The 26,217-nt window shown below is 42.7% G+C and overlaps 2 protein-coding genes across 2 annotated transcripts; one reads left to right on the top strand and one right to left on the bottom strand.

The window, feature by feature from the left end:
- Positions 1–2,800: 2,800 nt before the first annotated feature.
- On the bottom strand, positions 2,801–3,450 carry LOC133928212 (uncharacterized). Its single transcript, XM_062374441.1, has 2 exons — positions 3,381–3,450; positions 2,801–3,255 (listed from the first exon to the last, which is right to left on the bottom strand). The coding sequence occupies exons 1-2, from the start codon at positions 3,448–3,450 to the stop codon at positions 2,801–2,803; spliced, it is 525 nt and encodes a 174-aa protein (XP_062230425.1).
- Positions 3,451–5,503: 2,053 nt separating this feature from the next.
- Positions 5,504–7,805, top strand: LOC133928213 (uncharacterized). Its single transcript, XM_062374442.1, has 7 exons — positions 5,504–5,550; positions 5,621–5,762; positions 5,843–6,340; positions 6,458–7,285; positions 7,384–7,457; positions 7,571–7,676; positions 7,773–7,805. Exons 1-7 carry the CDS (start codon positions 5,504–5,506, stop codon positions 7,803–7,805), a joined length of 1,728 nt encoding a protein of 575 aa, XP_062230426.1.
- The last annotated feature ends 18,412 nt before the right edge of the window (positions 7,806–26,217 follow it).

Genomic DNA, 26,217 nt, shown 5'->3' on the forward strand with positions numbered 1-26,217 from the left:
CAGTTCTTTCGATAGCATCCCTATTGTGGAGTATTTCTCTAATGTGAAGTGAGGAGATTACTTTGATTTTGTGCCTGGAAGTAGTGTCTGAGCTTGCAAGAGGCCATCATTATGGCGTATAGCATCTTCTAAGCATATGGGTATCGAGCTTTCGCGTTGTGTAGGACCTTACTGATGAAGTATACTGGTCGCTAAAATCCTTCTCGTTCAATGACCAGGACCGTGTTCGCAACCTATGCGGTAGCTGCAACATAGAGAAAGAGCTCCTCTTCTATTCGAGGAGAGGTCAGTACAGGAGGGGAAGAGAGGTATCTTTTTGAGTTCCTAGAAGGTCGTCTTGGCTTGTCATCCATGAGAAGTGGTCGCTTTTCTTTAGGAGCTTGAAGAGCGGCATACCCTTCTCTCCTAGCGTTGAAATGAACCTGCTCAAAGCCGCCACTGTCGGAGGGTGAACTCCTGTCGCAGGGATCCTGGGGGACCCATTTTTAGAGATTCGGCCGGGGGGATGATCCTGAATATGTTCACCTGAGAAATAAATGGGTACGAATGCGATGGCCGGTGGTGTGGGGTGATCTAATGCGGAAAGGAGTAAATGCACTGGAGTTTAGACAGGTTCGGGCCGCACAGGGGCGTAACACCCTACTCCTGTATGGATACTATAAATGCCCCGAGGAAGTCCCTCAAGGATGTTGCTGGTTACAAGAATGTTGGTCTATCTCAGAGCCTGGGGCTCTTTGTTCTTCGGCCTGTCTCGAGGAAGTCACTTCTCAGCCGTCGTTTCTTTGGTGTTGTGTTCTCTTGCTACTAAGCCGTTCTCACCTCTTTTTGCCTCTCTTTTCCACACTTGCTTTCTTTCGCACTTGCTTTCTTCTGTGCCGCCGGCTGCTTTAAATACCCGCTGGCAGCAGCGTGCCCCGAACGGGAGGGGGAGCACGAGTTCCGAGACACCATAAATGGAAAGGGCGTCATCATTTCCTCTGGGCGAAGTGACCGGGGTTGGAAAATGCGTCGCACGCCCGGTCATCCGTCACCATAAATGCACTGGCAACAGGCGCCGTGGAGAGGGCCCACCGGGCAGCCGCAGAGCGGCCCGACGTGCCCGCCCTGTCTTGTTCCCCTACCACAGCAGCGCGGCAGACGGAACGCCTCGGCCCTTACGACGTTATCCCGAGACGGGCCGGATGGCACGGGATGGGACCCGTGCAATTAATAACCCCATGCCTCTCTGCCAGAACGTGACAGGAACTGACGCTGAGCGCGGCGAGAGCAGTTGGAGGTGACAGGCCACGCACGCTCTTTAAATGCGGCCTTGGGCCTTTGACTGGCTGACACCTCATCGGTGGGCCCCTCGGGGGCCACTGCCAGGGGGCTCCTTGGGTCGTCGGGGTACCGAGTGCTCGGGGGTACTGTTCACTTCCCCGAGCACCCTCTCCCGAGAATGCCTTTTCTTGTCCTCGGGGAACCGAGTGCTTGGGGGTACTGTTCACCTCCCCGAGCACTCTTTCCCGGGCACACTTGTACGGATCCTTGGGGAACCGAGTGCTCGGGGGCTACTGCACGTAGCCCCGAGCACTCTTTCCCGGAACTTCCTTCGGTGGGTCCTCGGGATACTTGGGTGGCCAGGGGCCACCGCTAGCGGCCCCGGGCACGTTTCTCCCGGTACTTAGCTCTCCTGGTTATCGGGGGACTAGGGTGCTCGGAGGTCACCGTACACCTTCCCGAGCACTTTCTTCTCGGTACTTAGATTTCGTGGATCATCGGGGAACTGAGGTACTTCGGGGGCCACCGATTGTGGCCCCGAGCGCCCTCTCCCGGGACTCGATCTTTTTCACCTTGCGGGAGAGACTCCGCGGGATGGCGCCATGTGGCGGATTGCTGGCCTGGCCTCGGGATTCGGGGACCCCCGGTTCCTGATACATCGACAACCACATATCTTATTAGCTTCTGGACTTCCTTTAACCTGGTTAGGGATTTCATCTGGTCTGTGGCTCTAATCTTGTCAGGATTTACCTCTATTCCTCAACCGGATATGAGGAATCTGAGCTCCAAATGTGCACTTCTCTGGGTTCAATTTCACGCGGTACTTCCAATGATTGTCGAACATTTCCTGGAGGTCCCCGACCAGGTCGTCCTTGGTTCTACTTTTCACGACCACATCATCAACTTATGCCTTAACATTTCTATCGAGCTGTGGTTGGAGAACGAGCTAAATGCAACGTTGGTAAGTGGCACCGTCAGTTTTTAGACCAAAAGGCATTTTTACATAACAGAAGACCCCAAAGGGTGTTACAAAAGCAGTCTTCTCTTCATCCACTCTACACATGCTAATCTGATGGTACCCTGAGTGGGTATCCAAGAAGCTTAGTAGATCGCTGCCAGCCGTTGAGTCATAAGCTGGTCGATCTGGGGCAGAGGGAATAGATCCTCTGGACCTTGTTGAGGTCGGTGAAGTCAACGCACATCCTCCACTTACCGTTGTGTTTCTAGACTATGACTAGGTTATCCATCCATTCCGGACACTGTACCTCACGGATGAAACCTGCTTCCAGGAGCTTGTCGACCTCCTCCCGAAGTGCTTCCTTCCGGTTGGTGGAGAACCAACACGCCTTCTGCTTTACTGGTCGTGCGTTCATTTGTATAGACAACTTGTGCTTGATCATGTCCCTAGGGACTCCAGGCATATCAAATGGACTTCATGAAAAGACGTTCGCGTTCATCCAGAGGAAAGTGATGAGCGAGAGTTCCTATTTGGGGTCCAGGCCAGCCCCTATGTAGACCGTACTGGATGGATTGACATCATTTAGGCAAATTGCCTTGAGACGATGTGGACTTTCATCGGGTGACCACTAGGTCCGGCGTCCTCGGGCTGTGACCCGGGAGTCAGCTCGACTATGTCGAGGCTCCTCTTGTCGTAGTGTAGGGTTGTCTTCGCGTTGCCAAAAACAGTGATGGCCCCTGTCAAACCAGAGATCTTGACTGCCTGGTATACGCAGTGGGCAACAACCATTAACTGGGCCATCACGGGTAGCTCCAGGATCGCATTTTTAGCGGTCCCGATATCTGCCACATTGAACTGGACCCTTTTGGTCCTAAAGTTATTCGAAGAGCCAAAGGTGACAGGCAACTCAATTTGCCCCAACAGTTTGATCGAGGAGCCAAGGGTAATTCCGAAGAAAGGAGGAGATGTCCTTAACGCACTTCTTGAAATCTGTATGGCATCTAGCGCATCGGCGAAGAGGAGGTTGATGGAGCTCCCTGCATTGACCAGTACACGACCCAGTCAGATGTTCTTTACCGTAGGTTCGACCACAATGGGGTAGCAACCAGGGCGCTAGATGTATGAGCCTAGTGGAACCCTAGTGCCGACTGGTCGGGGGCACCCTCGTCCTTGCTATCGTTGTCACGCATGAGTTTACGCTCTCCAAGCTCCTTGTTGATGATGCCCAGCATGACCTTGCACTAAATCAGGTCGTGAGCATCTGTTCGATGGATTGGGCAATAGCTTATGCCCTTCTCCCCGTTCTTTTTCTCGAAACGCCGGTGTGGTTGGCCGGTCTGCTCGACCGCCATGACCTAGGGTGGCCCTGCCTTACGCTTATTCTTCTTTTTCTCCTTCCGACTGACCCCTTTAGAAGAGGCGGGTCGGTCAGAGGTTGGCTGTGGCTTCATGTTGCTCTGGCGCTCTCGGGCCTCAACTGCCTACACACACTTATCTGCGAGCTCGAAGAGCTCGGTGTGCTCTGGACTTGTTTGGTGGCCAGCTTTTTGACAATTTTCTAGTCTCTCAACCCCTCTGGAAGGCGATGACCACTGATTCCCTCGTGATCTTTGGAATGGTGTTCTGGCGTTCGATGAAACATCAGATAAAGTCTCACAGTGACTCATCTTGTCACTGCCTGATTTGGTACAAGGCATCCTTGAGCCTTGGTTGGGCATAAGTCCTATGGAAGTTAGCGACAAACTGGTCACACAAGTCCTCCCATGAGTGGACCAACTTGCAGGGGGAGGTTCATAAGCCAGGATCGAGCTCGGTCAACATGGTCGGGAAATAGTTCACCATGACCTTCCCATTGCCACTTGCCTAAAAATTGGGTGGCGCTTTAATTCTAGAAAATACTTTGGATGATCTTCAAATTATTACGTTCTTCAATACATTTTGCTTCCTCAAACATGTATGAGTAGCATTTGGATTATAATAATAAATTAGGCTGTGCGTACTGTATGTAGAGGCCGGAAACTTTATTTCTATTGTCTAAAAAAATCTATAGTTACAAACCCCTTCAATGGATCAACTATTGCATATTCTCTTAATTTAATACGGATCCACATGTATATAAGAAGGTAATGTATCTACTTACTATTTAGTAGCTAGATTTTCTCTCTATTCATTCATCCCTTCTCCATATGGATAAAAAAAATATAATGTGGACACCCTTATAGCATGACATCTATGGTTAGAGATGACCTTATCAGTTACAAAAGAGTGTAGTTTTGGATATCAACACAATCACCAACACACTACTACTTTGATCCTTAATTAGTCGTATGAAATACATGTAAAATATATCAAAGTTGTAATATTATGAAACTATTTTTAAGACAAAACTAGCTATATCATTTTTAAAAGTTCAATCAAAATTTATAAATAAATATTGATGGTCAAAATTTAAATATATTGATTGCGCTGCATATAACTCAAATCGACACACTTTTGCGACGGAGTGAATACACTGCATATAACCCAAATCAACACTCTTTTTGAGACTGGAGTGAATATATATCTAGCGAGCACAAAATCGCAGGAAGTAGCAACTAATAAATGGCAAACACACCTCGTCCTTCCCTTGTGATCCTTTTATCCCAAACAAAAAATGAAGAAGGAAAGAGCGGCCCGTCGTGCGTCTCTCTCACGCACGCTACGCTCCTTCTCCCAAATTTAGGACTCCTGCCTCCCAGCTACCCCGGAATGAATGGTATGCACATGATGCTGATCACCTTGGTCAGTTTCTTCTTCTTCTTCTTCATCATCATCTTCTTCTTCTCACCCCGACCGGCCGGCCCTTCCTTTCGTTCCCTATCGACTTATGCATGGTATGCACATGCTGTTCCACCTTTAATTTGTCCTCTATGTCGCGCAGAACGCATCAATCCATGCATGGATTGCATCTTTTATTTTTTCAGGAATATAATGTGATGCTACCTGGCTGCTCTAGCGGGAATATATACTTACTTGTGGCTTTGGCTTGTTGATTAATCTTAATCTTTTCACGGGGTCGAATTCCCTCTGCCGATTGTCAGCTGATTGATGTCGTTGATGCATGCTAGAACAAGAGAAAACAACAACCGGACATGTGTTGCTTTCTGTTTACTTTGCTGATATAGGCGCATCTATCTATTCTTCGTTTTCGTCTTCAGAAGAGAACAGCCTAATCAATTAGGTGACACAAGATCGACGCAGGCTGCAAGCAATACAGACATACAGTTGCTGCATCAGCATAAATATATGGAGGCTCTGCCAGATATCTATCCCTTGACAGGCCTGCAGATTGGGTAATGAAGTTTCTGCCCTAGCAATTGGCGATTACGTACTGATGATCAAGTCCATGCATGCAACTGGCAGGGACATGCAGTCGTACGTCTCACGGGCGTTCCTCTACTTTGCTCCGCTCACGAAGAAGGTGCTCATTCTTGTGGACAACCAGCCTTGGCTGACGAGCAAGCAGTCTCGATCGGCAAGGCTGTGGCAGTTCATGGTCACCAAGGTATGTCGTATCCTCTCTCTCTCTCTCTCTTCAACCCAAGGGATCGGAAGGGCCGACTGATTCGTCCTAGTAGTTTGCAGTACAGGATGTCTCCGTTCGTGAATTCGAGGGCGCTTCACAAGGACAAGGCCCCTGTCTGCTCCTCCTCGGCAGCAGCTGCAGCTGCAGGTGCCGGCGGCGGAGACAGAGGAGACAGAGACACCATGCGGCGGTGGTTCGAGGTGGCGGACCTGAGCTGCAGGGCGCTGCACGGCTTCCTGGTGTTCGAGGTGTCGTGGCGCGACGTGCACGGTATCAACTACCTCAACGAGCTGCTGACAGACACGTCCCTGGCGCTGGAGGCGCGCTACATGAAGAAGTGGGAGTTCTACAGCGCGGAGCAGGCTGCCGGCTGCACGAACCTCTGGTTCCTCGGCCGCGCCTCCGAGGCGCGGGCTCTGCGGGGCTACCTCGACACCCTGCACACGCACTCCAACTCGAGCGAGCAGGTGGAGGAGTGCAGCAGCGCGCTGCGGCGGACGTGCTCGTCCTCGTCTCTCAGCGCGGTTTCAGAGGACGAGGAGGAGGATGCTGGTAGTGCTACCGGTGAGCCGGAGTCCAGGCCCAGGTACTCGGAGCACGAGCTGCACGACTACAACTCTCCGACGACGGCGACGCGCTCAGGCTCAGCCAGGACTAGGAGGACGCGCACCGAGGCGCCGTTCGTGGCCCCGGCGCAGTACAGCGACACGCTAATCCTGTTCCGGTTCAGGGACAGCCAGCTTCCGCTGAAGCTGCGGCAGATCATCATGTCGGACATCCGGCTGCTGACATTGCTCGAGTCCGGGCTGCCGCCGTGGGTGATCTTCTTCCAGTCGTACCCGCTGCTGTGCCATCTGTACCGGCCGTGGATGCGGCCCCTGGCGCGGAGCCTCTACCTGCTCGCCTCGCTTGTCACCGTCCTCATCGGCTTCTACGACCTATACAAGAACGTGCCGCTGCTCAAGGCCGCCGCCGCGCGCATCTGCGGCCCGTTCTTCGGGTGGATCGAGACGTGGGACATGGTCACCAGGATACAGTACCTGGGCACCATCCTCTTCCTGCGCAACCTGCGCAAGTGCCTACAGAGCCTCCTCGCGCTGCTGCGCACGGCGCGCGCGCTGCTCCGCGCCGTGGCCGCACCGCTCGCCGAGGCCGCTGGCCCTCTCCTCGCCTCCTGCGGCGAGCTGCTCGCCGGGGGCTTGGCCCCTACCTGGGCTCTGCTGGTGGACCTGGCGGAGATGCTGTGGGCGCCCTTCGACCTCGTGCTAGACCACATCGCCGGGTGCCTGTGGCCGCTGTTTCAGGTGGCGCTGCTGCCGGTGCGCTGCGCCGTGGCGCTGGCGAGCTGCGCGGGCTCCCTGATGTCCGCCACCTACAATTTCTCCAAGGACATTTGGGAGACCATAAGCAGCATCTTTGAGCTCAACCATATGTCCGAGGCGCAGCAGAGCGCCTTCGACATGTCCCTGCTCAAGAACCTCTGGAACGATCTCTTCTCCCAGGTAGCTAGGTGAACGAATAATTTCTCGAGCAGCATGCGTGGTGCCTGCTGCGATGCAAACTGCTTACTGACTAGCAGCATGCATGCCTGCACGTATAGATCTTCCGGGCGATCAGGAGCATACTTAATGGCATATTGGTGTTCTTTGCATCTTGCAACAGGCACAGGCTCAGGTACATATATACTAGTGTGTGTGAATCTGTATGCATTGGCTGGTTCCATCTCTACATGGTCATTCAGTTCAGGTAACGAAAGACTGAACCTGCTGCCTGCATGCTTGCTGCAGCATCTACAATCATGTGGAATCAAGATTGCGGCACATTCTCCGCGTCGCTAGGTTGGCACCTTATTCATGTCCATGCAAGAAACGACGTTTGGGGCAAAACAATGAGGTGAGGTAACCAAGAAGCAGCAGCAATCTTTGCTTGTCTTGTTTTTGTCGAATAAGTTTGCGATTTCTTTCATCCCCTGCTTCCTACTTCTTTCAGGATGATGCGGTGGAATGTGACATCTGCAAGTGAGCACAAGACCTGTAGCCACTCCTGGAATGCATTTGCCTCAGTTCACTTTTGTGTCTTGGCAATCAACATTTTGTACCTATGACCATTAAAATATATGACGGAGATTATTTACAGTTGTTAGATTAATGTGATGTTTGTCGATTTTCATCAAACTACTTTCTTTTTTTTTTCAGTTGTTTTTTACAACACAAAACTAGGAAAAAAAAATACTATTGAAGATGTGTACCACATACTTTTGATTGTCCAAAATAAGTGGTAGATGAGATTGTGATTTATTAATTTTTGGTACTTTTAGTGCACAAATAGCTGTAGTTATTTACTCGCAGGTAAATTCGATCCATCTTAAACATTAAAACAATAGAAAATGCTATTTGACGGGCGCCCTTTAGATATCAGCGGTTGCTTTTGCTGTTTGGTTGCATGTTCCGATTTCGTCGATCTCGTGAGGTGCCTCGCCGATGCGTTTTTTCATCGTTTTTGCCTTAACCCTAAATGTAATGGAGTTCATCGTTTGCCCCGTTTAGTTTCAAGTAAAAAGTCTTTGAATATGAATTGTAATTTTTGCAACCAAGCTGGTTGTTCCCCGAACCAAATCGAAACTATTTGATTGAGTAGGATATTTGGAATGAGCTGAAACTTTCAAGTTGAATTTTGGAGCTGATTTTTTAAAAAAAAATTGTTGAGACTAATCTTTTCAAACCGAGTAGATGATTTCAATTTGAAAATTGTTATGATGAAAGAAAATATATTTCAAATCCTTCTATAAGGAAAGGGGGGAAGAATAAGTTACCGAAAGGAGGGAATTACCTATCAGCTACCATGCTGACGGGCACCCACTGAATACAAACCTTTTAGGTTTATCCCTGGCATAGGTGTACTTAATTTTTTATTAAATTTTGAGAAAAATAGTACATAGATATATGGGTATATTTAGTGGTCAAAACACGTGATCGTATTATATGAGGTTATGTCTCCAATCTTATTTAGATATCTACTGGAACATACCTATGTGGATATGTGTGACATGAGTATAATATATATCGATAGGTACGCATGTGTGTCTAACTCGTACTTAGAAAAAAAAATACAAACTTCTAAAAAGAATACTTATGAGGGCGGATCTATGAGAGTGTTGTATAACCCATTTGGAAATAAGGAAATTAGTTCTTGCAACTAGACCTGAGACTCGGGCAACGGCCTGTGTTGCCCGAGCGCTATAGGCCCGCCCCATAATGCATATCTAACCTGTACACTCTGTTGGCATGTAATACGTACGAGTCTTAAAAGAAAGAGATGTTGGTGAGTCCTTCTCCTGTCCCCCTCTCCACTCTAGGGATACAGTGGCCGGGTCAAATAAGATCAATATCGAAAATTAATTTCTAACAACGTGTTTGTAACGGGTGCCTTCGACATCAAAGATCAAACAGAAAATAAGACGCACGATATGTACAAGTTTAGGTCTTCGATGTGGAGTAATACTTTGCGTCCTGTGCAGATGATTCTGTATATGGATAGTCTTGAGTATAAGTAAGGTGACTAGGCCTATTACAATGGAGTAGATTGGATCTGAACTAATATAAGATTGAAGTTGCCGAGTATCTTTGCTACTAGGGTCTTGGTGCTTGCGTCGAGTTGCGTATGCATTGCTCTATTATCTTGCGAGTTCTCTATCCTGTGGTCTGGGTCCCCATCTTGGTCTTAGCGATGCCTTGGAACCAGCCATAGTCAATAAGGAGTCTCTTGTCTTGTCGGCTAAGGTAAAACAACTGAATCCAACCTGGATACTAGTCTACTCGAGTCGGTTAACCTGATCGAGACCTTCCTAGTATATGTTTTTTGATCTTCGAGTATACTGGGTTTCGTAGACTTGGATCCGCAACATTCAGAGCTGTCCATCAATTATATAATGAACCATGTTTGTACATGGTGTACTCTTTATGATGAGCCTATGGCTCCTTCAGATACGATCAATACTGTAAATAATTCTTAAATCATACAAGATCCAATTACAAGAGCATGTGCATGATAATTAGACCATCAATTGAACTTGTTTCTCGCTGTTCATACTTTCTTAGATGGATTACTACTAAATTATTATGATATTTTATTACTTAGGAACGTGGGAGAAGCACCACAACCTTACCCAGATATCACCCCTCAAATGCCCAGTCTATTCGGACTTGAGGCTGAGCTCTAGTTATGGTCGTGGTTGAAATCGTAGTCGTGGTCATGGTCGAGTCTTAGGACATCACGCCAGTAAAACGGGTATAATTCTCTTATATGAAGTCTATTTTAGGCGATCTTGGATATTCTGGAAAGCTTACGATGAGCCATTTCCAATGGATATAAACTCGACCAAATATTCCCTATAGTTTAGTCAGAGTCAAAGAAATAAGGTGTTGCGCCACCGTTTTGAACCTAGTTGGGTCTTGTAATCGTGTCGGGATCGTAGTCTAGATTGTGTACGCATCTTTTCACAGTTGTACAACCCTAGGTCGATCTCCTCACAGACCCTATAAATATAAAGTATCCATCATAATTTAGGATCAGTTTAACTTAGATTATTCTGTTTTAGACAGTTTCGCTATTTATCGGTTTGTTGAACCCTAACTGGAGTACTTTATTGGTAATCAGTAATATTCATATTGCATCAATCTGTTCTTGCTCGTGTTCTCGATTCATTGGCAGGAAAAATCTTTTGGCGAGGTCAATCACGTCTTGGCACGTTTGATAACAATATAATAGTGGTGTAGTGTTTACGAGGGTTCTTGATCTGTTTTGAAAGGAGCCTTTGGATCATCAACGATCGAAGTTTCACCAAATTGACTTATTATATTACATACGGAAGATTAGGCATCCCCGCATCAAGTGGTATCAGAGCTTCGGTTGCCCGTTAGGTAATCTCAGTTATCCCCTTTGTTTAGTTTTGTTCCATTACCCAGAGTCCAGTAAATTGTCCCACAAAAAGATTTAAATCATAGTTATTCCGCTATCCAAACCACTTTATACCCTTCACAATTTTGTTTTTAGTTTTTGTGTTGTTGAGTTCAAGTCCATCGTTGGTGTCTTTGTTGTTGGTTAAGTCATCGTGTCCTATTTTTCTAGAGTCGAGTCCTTGTCTTTTATAGCCGAGTAATCACTCCGACCACCTACTCGGGGTTTGACCAGTAACTCCGACCACCCACTCGGGGTCTGACCATCTAGTCGTCGCGACCACTTAGTCGGAGTCACTTACCTTCTCAGATCAGACCACCATAGCTGAAACAGAGGCAGACAAAGTTCAAAGAGAGAGAGAGAGAGAGAGAGAGTATATTTTTATTACCTTTATACCCCTACTCTCCAGAAAAAATTTGTGACCCACGTACCTCACTGGTCTTAGAAAAGGCAGTAGAAGAGTTTTGAGTTTATGTCACATTCGCAAAAAAAAAGTAAGAAGCAAAAAAAGAAGAAGAGAATTAAAAAAAGCCTGTACTGCGAATTTTGTTCCATTGTGCTTGTATATGTTATAGTTTTCAGCTTGCTTGAGCTAATTCTAGGAATGTGTTCGGGCCAACAACTGTGATGAGTAATGTAGACTCTTATTCAGCTTTGCTAATTTGATTTCAATTATTGCTATTCCTTACTACTAAATACTGCATGTCCAAGCTACACCTTCTCTTGATTAGAACGATTTCTTTTTTTGCAACTACCTCACTCGTACCCGATAAGGTATCACAAACCAGCCATCGGTTGTGCCAACCACGGTGATTGGTAAGAACATTTGCAAGAGCGTGATAAGACGCTTGAGAGTGTGTGACTCCACTTCACTTTCCACCACCTAGTAGTCAATAGCGATAATATCTTTTGTTATCTTCTGTTTGCTACTAATTATGATAGGCGAAATATCGGATGTGAAAGAGTGTGTTTTGAGGGAAGAACTCATAATATTGTTGGTTGATCATTGACAAACTATTAATGATGACAATAACAAGAAGCTTGTGTGAACCAATACCGCATTGCAGCGACTCCATAAAAGCATTGCAATGCTCAATACACGTTTTGATCGATTGGTTAATCTGCCACCAAACAATGGTCGAGTGGATCCTCATGGTGCAGCTCATGAACAAGAGGAGTCCGTTGCGGATGATGAAATTTTGAGGCAAGAATGTGGTGCCTTTGATGAACGATAAGAAACCAATTGAACTTTAACTATCAAGGTATAAGAGGTAGTAATTTTCAGCAACATAACCCACATATTAATGATGATCTATTTGCTAAGGTTAAGTTTACTATACCATCTTCTGAGGGTGCTTATGATGCTGAAAGGTATTTAGATTGGGAGATTATGGTAGAACAGAAGTTTAATGCTCATTTAGTTTCTGAAGTGCATAGAGTTAGGCAAGCCACTAGTGAATTTAAAATTTTTGCAATCATCTGGTAGAATAGGGTATGTATTGATGGATTAGCACCTACTATATGGAATGCTTTAAAGGTTGCTATGCGTAACAGATTTGTTTCACCTTCTTTTAAACATGATTTGTGTAAAAAATTACAGCGCTTAAACTAAGGCGATAGTTCTGTAGAAGAGTATTATCAAGAGCTACAAATTAGCATGTTGAGTTACGATATTATTGAGGATGAAGAGGCTGCAACTGCACGCTTTTATGTAGGGTTAATGCGTGAAATTAAGGATATAATCAATTACAAAGAATATGATAGCATTTCTGGGATGTTCCAACTTGCATGTTTGGTAGAAAAAGAATTGCAGGGATGGTAATAGAGGCCAAGGAACAATTTTGGAAGCTCGACTACTTGAAATCAGCACCGGTCAAGGAAAAATAGCCCCACGTTCAGCTTCACGATCTGCTGCCCCCTTCTCGAGTAGAGTGCGCTTAGCAGTACCCTCAACACCATTACACGCTCCCAAGCTAAGGAAATCTGGCGAAGAGCTCTTCTTCGGTTGCTTCTATTGGTCGCAGAACTGGGATTATTTGCCACTAATGTAAGGGAATATGCCATATCATGAAGGATTTCCCAAGTCAGCGAGCATCTATTGCAACAGAGGACGATGCATATGTAAGTACTAGTGATGTTGAGAATGAATATGCTCTCACTTAGAGTGAAATGTTTATGAGAGTTCATTGAAATTGTGATATTGATGGTTGTACCACATTTTGAGAGGGAGAATGAAAGGTCTCATTGAGAAAAGAAAAGCTTCATTATATGAGACATAAGTTTCATGGATGGAAGGATTAAAGATAATCGCACATACATTTAGCTTGTATCCTAGCAAATTAATATCAATATCTTATATTATGAGAAAGTTAAAATACTTATGTGCATGGGATTGTCATACTTCAATCCAGACTAAAGGGAGCACTACTATTATTTTCTAAGCCATACCACTGAGTTTGTAGAAATATTGATTCTAGTGGGAGGTCTGAGAGTAAACTATACTTGAAGATAATCGAGCTTATTTCCAATGCTGATAGTTTAATCTCTAGTTGATTCTGGAGTTTATGAATAATGTGAGCCTCACATAAAGATACCTTAAGTTTTAACCTTAAGACTGTGGGAGTAAGTTTAATCTTTTAGTTGTTTATATAGGTGATATCTTGTTGACTATCAGCAATAGGGATATTAATGTTTAAGACCTAAAGAATTCTATTCTCTTTGGGGTATTAAGATTGTCTGATGTCTCTTATGTTTTGACTATTAACATAGGTTCAATATTAAGGGAGTTCACTCCAATTATTATAGGAGATGAAAGTTTTTCTTACGCTACCGCTATCACGTACATTATATATACTTAAGTTTGTATGTGCCTTTATGTAATGTTTGTAACTAGGATATTTGACAGATATTGATCTAAGACCAGACCACTAGAAAACTACTAAAGATAGCTTTGCGCAGTATGCAAGGTACTAATGATTACATGCTCACATATAAGAAGTTTGCTAACCATAAATAATTATGCAAGGTGTGTTGATATTAAGAAATTCACATCAAGTAAAATCTTCACCCTTGTAAGAGGAGCTATATTATGGAATGAATCTAACCAATCTCTTAAGACATCATTAATGATGCAAGCTAACTCGTGGCATGTTGTAAGGCTATTAGATAATAAGAAATCCATAATATGCTATTGTGGTTTAAAAATAAAGAAATTTCCTTTTGGCTTAAGATTCTATCCCAGAATTTATTATGCATAAGTGCAATTTTGCTTCGAGTAACAATATGTCAGTGCTGCTGCCAAGAACATGATATTTTAAAAGATATAATCCAGAATTGAATAACTGATGTTCAGAATATAAGTATTAATTTTAATGCTTTGATGATTTAGCCTATAAGTGTTAAGTATCATGTTCAATATTACTATTTACCTGACTAAAGGCTTGTTTTAAAATATTGCTGGTATAAGAATAGTGGAAGTCTATAGTACTGGGATAATTGAGATCCCAAATTGTTGATTCTGGAACTACAAAGTTTATTTTCACCATTTCAATGTGCACATGATGACAAATAAAAATAAACTGCACAAAAGGACCATAAGTGCATAAGCCATCTCTCAAATAAGTATAAGTGACTATTCTATCAAGATAGAGTAGTACACTATAGATGCTGAGGTTTTAGTGGTATCTTATTAACTATTGTAATACTATATCTTGGTGTGCTGTTTTATTGAGTGTGAAACTTATGGTACCAGCCATTCGATCAAGTGGGGGGAATGTTGGTGTGGTAATCTCAGCTGGTCAAAATGACCAAGTCTTCAGGGGACTAACCACCCACCCATGTATGTTGACCGGAGTGCGCTTAATGCTACACCACCCAATGGTTTTTGTCCCAATTGCACAACACTATAAGTAGAGAAGGGAGTCAGGATACCTATGGTGTGGACTGAGAGACATCACTACCCTAATCCAATCATTAGATGTGCTACTGCAAGTCGAAGGCCATCATCACCGTCGGCAACCGCCAGTGCCGATGTCACCCCGATGACATCGACTATCTACATCAACATCGGCGATGATCCTACACCGACAACACATGACTACACCAAGCAAGCACGAGGTCTTCGTGGCTCTTAGAGACATCTTCAATCTGGCTAGTCATGATTTTATAATGCGATTAGGCGTTCATGTTCATTAGGCTATTGGATCCTACGGGATGTTGATATATTAGACCTAACAAGAACATGTGCATGAGGCATGCCAAAAATTAAAGATTACCGGAAGTCTTTGCTAAGAATGGATGATGCTTTAATTCCATAATATGTGCTCCATGATTTCCCTATTTCTATGCACTCCATTTCTTTTGCTCTTAATCAAACTTGCTTGAGCAATACATTTGAATCGTAGAGGCCAAAAACTTGATTTCCTTTATTTTTAAAAAATGTTCTCCATTAAAAGAAAATCAGAAAAAATAGAGTAAACGATTTGGTAATGTTGGAATTGGCAAATGAAGAATAGCCGAAACCATACAAGAAATGGAAGATAATTAAACGTTCAACCTAGGATTAATTAATAAGTCGACCGTTGATCATAAGGTACGTACTCTCCAATGCTTTTCGGAGGTGTGTGCAGCATAGTACGCTGGAGGTATTGTATGTAACTACTATTACTCGATCGTGTGCCTCAGTTTTCGCCACCGTTGTCGCTTGAACTGGTCGACGGCGCAGGTGCTGGTGCCGGCACTGGCGCATCAGATGAGGCGGAGGTCTTAACCATCTTCATGTCAGCGTAGACAACGCGGCCTTCGGATTCGGAGCTGCCGCCGCTCATGTCGACGCTGTTGACATGGACGTTGTTCTTGGCAGAGGCGATGGTGGCGAGGAGGAGAAGCCCCAGCAGGGCCAGGCTCATGACGGCCGCACGCATCTTGTTGCCTGCCATTGTACGTAGTATGTAGCTTCTCCTCTATCGTCTTAATGCGATCCGCTTGGTTTCTCTTAATTTGTTTCAAAATGCGAGACAAGAAAACAAGGTCTTATAGTGGTGGAATCGATGGCTTCTTGTGGGGTTTGCACAAAAATAGGCAACTCTTCTAACTTTGTCCGTGCTAAACTTGGAGTTGCTGTGCATGCAGCCCTCCGTGACTGATCCCTTTGAATGAGTCTTGTACATGCCACACATGCACCTCTCCAGGCCCTGTCCTGAGATTTTTGGGTCCGGTGCAAAACTAAACATAGGACCCTCAATATATATGAGTTATTATCGATTAAAACTTAAATTGCATAAAAACAATATTTATATGGAATACTTCATACATATTACCTTAAATTTTTTTCAGATATTTCTAGATGCGAAGTCATTGATGATGGTATCAATATCAATCTCATCCAATAATTTCTTCTCAATGCATAAAGTTACCATACCGTTTAATCTTTCTTGGGATATTGTAGACCTCAAATGGTTTTTCAATAATTTCAACTTTGAAAAGCTTCTTTCAGCAAATGCCACAGTCACAGTAAATAAGATCTGATAAGCAACAGAAATATTAGGATAACAATCTGCATTTATGACAAACTCAAAAATCTCCATGGCAGACATTGGTCTATCGGGTAAAATCAACTGCATAACACTTAACTCAGAAATTAGATCATTTAACTCAACATCAGATGAATCCTCTAGAGCGAAAGTTTCTGCAAACTTAGTGCAACGGTCTTTTAGTTCAGTACTATCCAATGACTTTAAGATTGTTGAACTCATTAAAAACCCAAATATATTTTTGAATTCTTGAAGTTCTTCAAATCTAGTTTTTAATGAAGTGATTGCCATATCAACCATAACAAAAAAGTAATCAACTTCAAAAGCCCTCTCAACTTGCAAATTTGCTTCATCACAATCAGTTTCATCAAACTGTTTCTTCCTAATAGAACGACGCTTTACTGGAAATGATGCCTCTACACCCATTGTAGATGCAATATCTTTGGCTATGATCAGACTAGAAGCAAATCCTTCATTACTATAACTGCGAAAGTAATTCATTGTGCCTTAAATTTGCTGTAAGGTAGACGCAATGCACATGGACGGTGATTGCAACTTCTTACTCACAGTGTTAATAGCAAATAAAATATCATGCCAAATAAACATGCCAAGTATAAACTCAAAGCTGCCAAGCACTTCAAATAATTTTTTTTGCATCGCTCTTATCCTTGGGATCAATATAATTAGCTTCCCTTAAATTTAACAAAGCTGACCTTAGCTCAGGAGCTTGATACCTAATTGCTTTAGCACTTTTGATTCGACTCTCCCAACGAGTATTGCACAACGATTTCACAGTTAAACTTGGAACATGTTCAAGTAAAACTTTCCATCTTTTGGTAGAACTAGAAAACAATACATATATCCGTTGCACAATTCCAAAAAATGAAATAGCTTTAGCACATGATTTAGCCATGTCACAAAGAGTAAGATTAAGATTGTGGCAAGCACATGGCATACACAAAGCTCTTCGATTAATATCAAGCAACCGTCTTTGCACCCCCTTGTGTTTTCCTTTCATGTTAGAGCCGTTATCATAACCTTGATCCCTAATGTCATCAATATTAAGACCAAAAGACTTGATGGAATCAATCAATACATTGAAAAGCCCAGAACCAGATGTATCATCCACCATCAAGAAACCCAAAAGAACTCTAATTTTATTTTGCCATCGGACATATCAACACATCGAACCAACAAACTCATTTGCTCTTGATGACTCACATCTGGGATACAATCAAGGATAATGGAGAAATATTTTGCCTCTTTAACGATCTTTATGATAGAATTTGTAATATCAGAAGCCAAAAGAGAAATCAACTCATTCTGAATTTTATGACTAAGATAATGACAATGAATCTTATTATTTTGAATACGTCTAAGATGGTCTTGCATCACCAAGTCAAATTCCGCAACCATCTCAACACAAGCTAAGAAATTGCCATTCTGATCATTATAGAGTTGCTCATTAGATCCTCTAAAAGCCAAATTATGTTTACCAAAAAAATTAACAATGGCAATTATTCTTAGTAAAACTTGTCTTATACGTTATTTCTCCTTTGTGATTTGTTGTTGTCAATCTTTGTCAATTGTTTCACTTTTCCTCAATCTAGCTCTCAGTTCATTCCAAGAGGTCATGTTGGTAATATGCTCGACACTAACTTCATGTTCTTTTAGCCTCTCACTAATATGCCTCCAATCTCTAAATCCATCACGCCCCAATGAACTCTTGCAATTTCTAGAATTGAAAATCTTACAACTAAAGCAAAACACTCTATCAACATGCTTCGAATAGACTAACCATTTTTTATAATGAACCTCCCCATTGCTCATTTTTCTAGAGAAATGGGCATACGAAAAATGTCTTGAGTTATCATCTAAAGGGAATACAATATTTTCTTCTCTTATAGGCCCCTTCTCCACTAATAATCAAGATTATCCAAATTTCTTGGATCATAAATATCTATAGTAAAAACCGGTTGCTCATCAACACTAGCAGATTCTGTAGCAGATAAATTAAATATGTTCTCATGACCACTTATATTGTTATCATCCTCGTTGATGTCAACATTGTCTTCCGTAAGGGTAGGGCCTGGTCTTCATCATTCATATTAGTTTATTCCTCTACAGCAACTATCACCCACTCATCTGAGTTTTTTGAACTGCCCGTATTACTCCTTAAAAATTTGTCCATTGCCTCCTTCTGTGATTCTTTTAACTCATCCACCCGTTTTCTCTTTTTTCTTTTTTCGCTACCTGATGCATACTTTCTCAATGACATGATACCTAGGATGAACTGATAATTGAAAAGATTAACATATTAGTGGTTAAACTCATATAAATTACAAAGTTACAAAACTAAAAAAAATCAGATTAATTGAAATTAACCTGAAATCGTGATTCCTGAAATCTAAATTAGTAGACTGTAGACATAGTGTGTCTGCATGTGAGAGACTTAGCGTGTGCTGTGTGCAGGGCTGCAGGCGGAGGCGGCCACTGTCCAGGCACTGGCGGCCTGGCAGCTAGTGCTCCTGGATTCTCAACCGGCATCACGCTGAGTGCCTGAGTCGTTCTGTCATTGCTCATGCTGTCCTGCAGTGTTGCTAGAGAGTCGGGAGTCTCCTTCGGCGGTTCGGTTCGGCCCTTTGCGGTCGTGGCTTCCCTTCGCGCAGGCCACAACCGCAGGCGCAGTCGCGGCTCGCGTAGAGTCACAGACAGCAGACCGCAGTCCACAGAGTGAGCAGTCTGAGCAGAGCAGAGGCTGCAGAAACAGAGCGGCCACGGGCGCGGGTCACCGGCGGACCAAAAAACTAGGATGCAGATGCAGTACAAGGTAACGTTGGTGAGTTGTAGGGTGCATACTGCAGTCGGGCGGCAGCCAGGCGCTGGCGGCTGGCGCTCCTGGAGGCTGGAGGTCTCGGGCCCTCGACGGCATCTTGCTGAGTCGGAGTCTATTCACGGCCTCATGTAGGCCGCAGGCTGCAGCCCGCAGTCGCTCACACGCAGACAGCAGACCGCAGACACCAGTCAACTAGGTCACTGGGGATAGTGGGGGCCCCTACGAGTTGGGGGCCCGGAGCGGCCGTACTGCTCGCCCCCAAAGGCCGACCCAACACCTCTCATTATGTCATGCAAGTGCTGACCTCACCTCGTCTTCCCTATGGGCATCGGCTAAGATGAAATGCCGCGTATGAATACAAACCCTATTAAATTCGATACATCCCTTACATCTACTATCCCCACTCACACTAGGATAAATTGTGTTCATAATTTATTCGAAACACACTTACAGTGTTGGAAAACCAGAGAAATCGGTACAAGAATTTTCCAAGGCAATTTATAGGACCTAAACAATATTATCTTGAAAAAAATAGTTTTTTTTACCATGTGAAGGAAGTCATACCTGCCATTAGGGATGTCCAAAATAACATCTTTCTTACCTTTCCAGAATGCCAAAGTAATCCAAAATTGGTTATGCACGTCAACAGTTATGGTCAGATTATTGAGCAACCCTCTTGCTTCGGAAGTCCCTATTAGGATCCTACAAAATTTATGTTTTTAGTTAGAACTTTGTGAAGACCACACACCAGTTCTTATCTAGAAAATCTACTTTCCCATCCAGTTAGTGCTTCGAAACACACTTGCGGTGCCAACGAGTACAGAAATCAGTACAAGCATCTCCTAAGGCAATTTCTAATTAGGCCCTAAACGACGTAACCTTGAAAATTTAGTTTTTTTGTGCCCCGCAAAGACATTAGACCTATATTTTGGATTTCTAAAATAACATCTTTCTTAGCTTTCCAGAATAACAAAGTAGTCTGAAATCAGAAATTGGATATGCATGTCGACGGTTATGGCCAGATTACTGGGCTACTCTATTCCTTCAAAAGTCTCCTAACATGCTCCTATAAAATTTATATTTTTAGTTAGAACCTTGCAAAGAACAACACACCAGTTCTTGTCCAGAATTTAACTTTATCCTCCAATAAGTACTTTGAAACACACTTGCGGTGCTAGAAAACCAGAGAAATCGGTACAAGAATCTCCCATGATAATTTTGAGACCCTAAACGATGTCATCTAGAAATATTGTTTTTTTCTCTACCTAGCAAAGACAGTTGGAGCTGCCCTTATAGATTTCCAAAACAACATCTTTCTTAGCTTTCTACAATGCCAATGTGGTCCGAAATCGGATATGCATGTCAACATTTTATAGCTACATTACGGAGCTGCTCTATTACTTTGAAAGTCCCCACATCACGTCCCTATAAAATTTAAGGTTTTAGTTAGAACCTCGCGAAGAAAACACACAAGTTCTTGTTTAGATCCAGAATGTGAAAGTGGTTTGAAATCAGATATGCACGTCAATTATTGTTATGGCTAGATTACTGGGCTACTCTCACGCTTCAAAAGTCCCCCATCACGTTGCTATAAAATTTATGTTTTTAGCTAGAACCTCACGAGGATCAACACACCAGTTCTTGTCTAGAAAATCTATTTTATCACTCTGTAAGAGCTCCAAAAGACACTTACGGTGCTGGAGAACCAGATAAATCGGTACAAGAATGTACCAAGACAATTTTGAGGTTATAAATGACGTTATCTTGAAAAATCAAATTTTTTTTGCTTCCTTTCAGAGACAGTCAAACCTGTCCTTATGGATTTTCAAATCACATCTTCCTTGGCTTTGTAGAATGCCAAAGTGGTCCAAAATTGGATTTACAAATCAACGATTATGGCAAGATCACTGAGCTACTCTCTTGCTTCTGAACTCCGCCATTACGTCAACATAAAATTTATGTTTTTAGTTAGCACCTCGCAAGGACCAACACACAATTTCTTGTCCAGAAAATCTACTTTCTCCTTCAGTAAGTTCTTCGAAACACACTTGCGGTGTCAAAAAATAGAGAAATCAGTACAACAACCTTCCAAACCAATTTTGAGGCTCTAAACGATGTTATCTTGAAAAATAGTATTATCAGTGCATCACGGAAACAGTCAAACCTATCCTGATGGATTTCCATAATAGCATCTTCCTTACCTTTCTAGAATATCAAAGTGGTCCGAAATTGGATTTGAAGATTAACGGTTACGGTCATATTACTGAGCTACTCTTTTGGTTTGAAAGTTCCCAATTACATCCCAATAAAGTATTTAGTTGGAACATCGTGAGGACCAACACATGAGTTCTTGTCTAGAAAATCTACATTCTCCCAGTAAGTGGTTCAAAATACACTTGCGATGCTAAAAAACTAGAGAAATTGGTACAACAACTTCCCAAGATGATTTTGAGGCCCTAAACAATGTTATCATAAAAAATCAGTATTTTCAGTGCATCATGGAGATAGTTAAACATGCGCTTATGAATTTCCAAAATAACATCTTCCTTAGTGTTGCAAAATGCCAAAGTGGTCCAAAATTGGATTTGCAGATCAACGGTTATGGCCAGATTAATGAGCTACTCCCATACTTCGGAAGTCCCCTATTACGTCAACACAAAATTTAAGTTTTTAATTTATAATCTCACGAGGACCAACACATAGGTTCTTATCTAGAAAATCTACTTTCTCCTCTGGTAAGTTCTATGAAACACACTTGCAGTGCCAACAAAAAAAAAAGAAAGCAGTATAGCGACATCCCAAACCAATTTTGGGGCCCTAAATCAGTAATTTTGTTACATCGCAGAGATAGTCAAACCTACCTTGATGGATTGCCAAAATGACATCTTCCTTAGCTTTCTAGAATGCCAAAGTGGTCTGAAAGTGGACTTGTAGATAAACGGTTATGGAAAGATTACTGAGCTACTCCCTTGCTTCAGAAGTCCCCAATTATGTCAACACAAAATATAAGTTTTTAGTTAGAACCTCGCGAGGACCAACACACGGGTTCTTGTCTAGAAAATGTACTTTCTCATGCAGTAAGTGCATGGAAATCCACTTGCGGTGCTAGAAAATTAGAGAAATCGGTACAACAACATCCCAAACCAATTTTTTGAGGCCCTAAACAACGTTATCTTGAAAACTCGGTATCTTTGGTGCATCGGGGAGACAATCAGAGCTTCCCTTATAGATTGCCAAAATAACATCTTACTTAGCTTTCCAGAATACCAATGTGGTATGAAATTGGATTTGCAAATCAACGATTATGGCAAGATTACCCAAGCCTTTTCCCCACTGGCGACGCTGAGAGCCCACTGCTGGCCGACTCCTCCACGCCAAACTCCCCTGCTCTGCTATCTGATCTCTCTCTTGGTGAGAATCCCAAACATCCCCTCCAGAGATCCCTTATTTCTATCTTTACTTTCCTGTTTAGGATGTTTACATGTTAACCCCTACCTTCTATAGTTAATTATGTTCCAGCCCTTATAATTCAAATAAAATTCTTCTTTTCAAATCTTGTTCAGTGAATTTCATTCAAATCCAAGCAGCACTCCTTGGTTCATCTGATATCATGACCTATCCAACCATAGAGTTTTTATTATGTGTTTTCTTTGTTTGGTGTATTGTTTCTTAGTTATTTTATGTTTATCTTTTGTCGGTAGATCTTGTGAGTAGAATATGGTGTTCACGAAGATCATGAGCAGCATCTAGACAAGTGTCCTTGAACATCTTACACCTACTATAGGATTTTAAGTTAGTTGTTTATCCTTCATGCATGTTTGTCTAATTTGGAATCCTATGATTAGGGTTTACTAGTATTTGTATCATCTTTCTTGTCGCCGTTGATGAGTCCTTGGGTTAAAGGGTAGATATGCTAGTCGTCGTCATGGTTGGGTTATAATTTGAACATGAATAATGTCTACTGCAACATGAACCGGGAATGATAATTTTGTAGCAACATGGTATAGTGATCCTAATAGGATGATTTGTTTGAGGCTGGTGCAAGAAAGCACATGTGTTGTGCCGCACGGTGGAAATATGTCTCTTCCTGTGTGGGGTCCTAAGGACCAATTCTTGAAGATTGTAACCAAGCTAAACTGCAACCATCCACGGGCCTATATGGGTACGACCTGGTCAATTAATTAGCCACTCTTCTAATTTTGTGAGCACCATTTGATGGTTGAGTGGCACAAGATGGGGATTCTATAGTGATGGAATCACTGTTAGTGGTGAAATCTTAGTGGGTGCTTGCGGGTTAGTGGGAACTTTGTAAAGGCTTTGTAGTGATCTCCTGGTGACACACCATAGAAAGAGTGTAAGTGCTTGGCTGACACAACAACATAGAGGTTGTCACCATGTAATGCAGGTGATGAAATCATGACCCGTGGAGAAAGATGGGCAAACTCTGTAGAGTATAAAATTGATCCATTAGCCATGCTCACGATTAAGAGCGGCTTGGACTTCTTCTTCATTAGTTGGGATCAGGGTTCTGGTTTGGATGGTTGGGTAGCCAGGTAATGGGATTACCTGGTGAGTTTGGTAGTCAGATGAAATCTGATAAGCTATTCCTCTTGTTTAAGTTGTGTCTTCACACTTAGTAAATAGGATGCCTAATTCTTAGAGTTATAGGTTAAGGTTGCTTAGTGCAGTAAACCAGTGTCTAACTTTTTCTTGACATAAGCCCCATATCATGCTTTCCTACACTTGAGAAGTATAATATGTACTCACACTTGCTTTTTACAATAATAAATGATGCTCAGTTGGAGAAGACTACAAGGCGATCAAGGAAGCTGAAGACCGTTGATTGGAGATGGAGCGTTCTAGGTCACATTGTCCCCAGTTGATCGTCCTGATGGTTATCCAAAATAATATCTTCCTTAGCTTCCCAACAAGCCAAAGTGGTTAGAAATTGAGTAAGCACGTCAACCTTTATGACCATATTACTCAAGAACTCTCTTGCTCTATGAGCCCCCGTTTGACATCCCAATAAAACATACGTTCCTGTAAAACTTATATTTTTCTTCAGGATGCCACAAAGACCAGCAGAACTACCCTTTTCTAGAGTAGGATGAGCTTTGAAGAGCATTTGTGGCCCTTAACTAGAGAAAAAACACATCCAAAATGGTTCCAAAATCTTTCGAGTCAATTTTGAGGCCAAAAACGATATTTTTTTTGGAAAAATAGATTTTTTTCTAAGCATGTGGAAGAAAGTCAGATGTGTCCTTACGGTTATCCAAAATAATATCTTCTTTAGCTTTCCAACAAGACAAAGTGGTCCGAATTTGAATAAGCATGTCAACTTTTGCGGCCATTTTACCGGACAACTCTCTTGCTATGTGAGTCCCGGTTTAACGTCCCAGTAAAACATACGTTCCTGTAAATCTTATATTTTTCTTTAGGATGCCACCAAGACTAATAGAACTACCCTTGTCTAGAGTAGGACGAGCTTCGAAGAGCATATGCAGCCCTTGATTGGAGAAAAAAAACATCCATAACGGTTCCACAATCTTTCGAGTTAATTTTGAGGCCCAAAATGATGTTTTTTGGAAAAATGGATGTTTCTATGCATCGAGAAGACAGTCAGATCTGTCATTGTGGTTATCCAAAGTAACATCTTCCTTAGTTTTCCAACAAGCCAAAGTGATCCAAAATTGAATAAGCACGTCAACCTTTTACGGCCATATTACCGAACAACTCTCTTGCTCTGTGTATCCCCATTTGACGTCTCAGTAAAACATACGTTCCTGTAAAACATATATTTTTCTTCAGGATGCCACAAAGACCAGCAGAATTAATCTTGTCTAGAGCATGACGAGCTTTGAAGAGCATTTACGGCCCTTGATTGGAGAAAAATCACGTCCAGAATGGTTCCAAAATCTTTGAAGTCAATTTTGAGGTTCGAAAATGATGTTTTTTTTGGAAAAATGGATTTTTCTTAGCCTCGAGAAGACAGTCAAATGCGTCCTTATGATTATACAAAATAATATCTTCCTTAGCTTTCCAACATGCCAAAGTGGTTTGAAATTGAATAAGCACGTCAACTTTTGCGGCCATATTACCGAACAACTATCTTTCTCTATGTGTCCTCGTTTGACATCCCAGTGAAACATACGTTCCTGTAAAACATATATTTTTCTTCAGGATGCCATAAAGACAAGCAAAACTACCTTTATCTAGAGCAGGACGAGCTTTGAATAGCATTTGTGGCCCTTGATTGGAGAAAAATCATGTCCGGAACGGTTCCAAAATTATCCAAGTCAATTTTGAGGCCAGAAATGATGTTTTCTTGGAAAAATAGATTTTTCTATGCCTCAGGAAGACAGTCAAATGCGTCCTTATGGTTATCCAAAAGAACATCTTCCTTAGCTTTCCAACAAGCTAAAGTGGTCCGAATTTGAATAGGCATGTCAACTTTTGCGACCATATTACTAGACAACTCTCTTGCTCTGTGAGTCCCAATTTGATGTCCCAGTAAAACATACATCCCTGTAAATCAATTTTTCTTCAGGATGCCACCAAGACCAGCAGAACTACCCTTGTCTAGAGCACAATAAGCTTTGAAGAGCATTTGTGGCCCTTGATTGGAGAAAAATCACGTCCAGAATAGTTCCACAATCTTCCGAGTCAATTTTGAGGCCCAAAACAATGTTTTTTGGAAAAATGGATTTTTCTATGCATCGAGAAGATAGTCAGATGCGTCCTTATGGTCATATAAAATAATATCTTCCTTAGCTTTCCAACAAGCCAAAGTGGTCCAAAATTGAATAAGCACGTCAACTTTTGCGACCATATTACTGGACAACTAACTTGCTTTGTGTGTCCCCTTTTGACATCGTAGTAAAACATACGTCCCTATAAAATATATATTTTTCTTTAGGATGTAATACAGACCAGCAAAACTACCATTTTCTAGAGGAGGACAAGCTTTGAAGAGTATTTGCGGCACTTGATCGGAGAAAAATCACATCCGAAATGGTTCCAAAATCTTTTGTCAATTTTGAGGCCCAAAACAATATTTTTTGGAAAAATAGATTTTTCTATGCCTCACAAAGACAGTCAGATACGTCCTCAT

The sequence above is a fragment of the Phragmites australis genome, chromosome 9 (assembly GCF_958298935.1).
Source record: "Phragmites australis chromosome 9, lpPhrAust1.1, whole genome shotgun sequence".
Classification (NCBI taxonomy): domain Eukaryota; kingdom Viridiplantae; phylum Streptophyta; class Magnoliopsida; order Poales; family Poaceae; genus Phragmites; species Phragmites australis.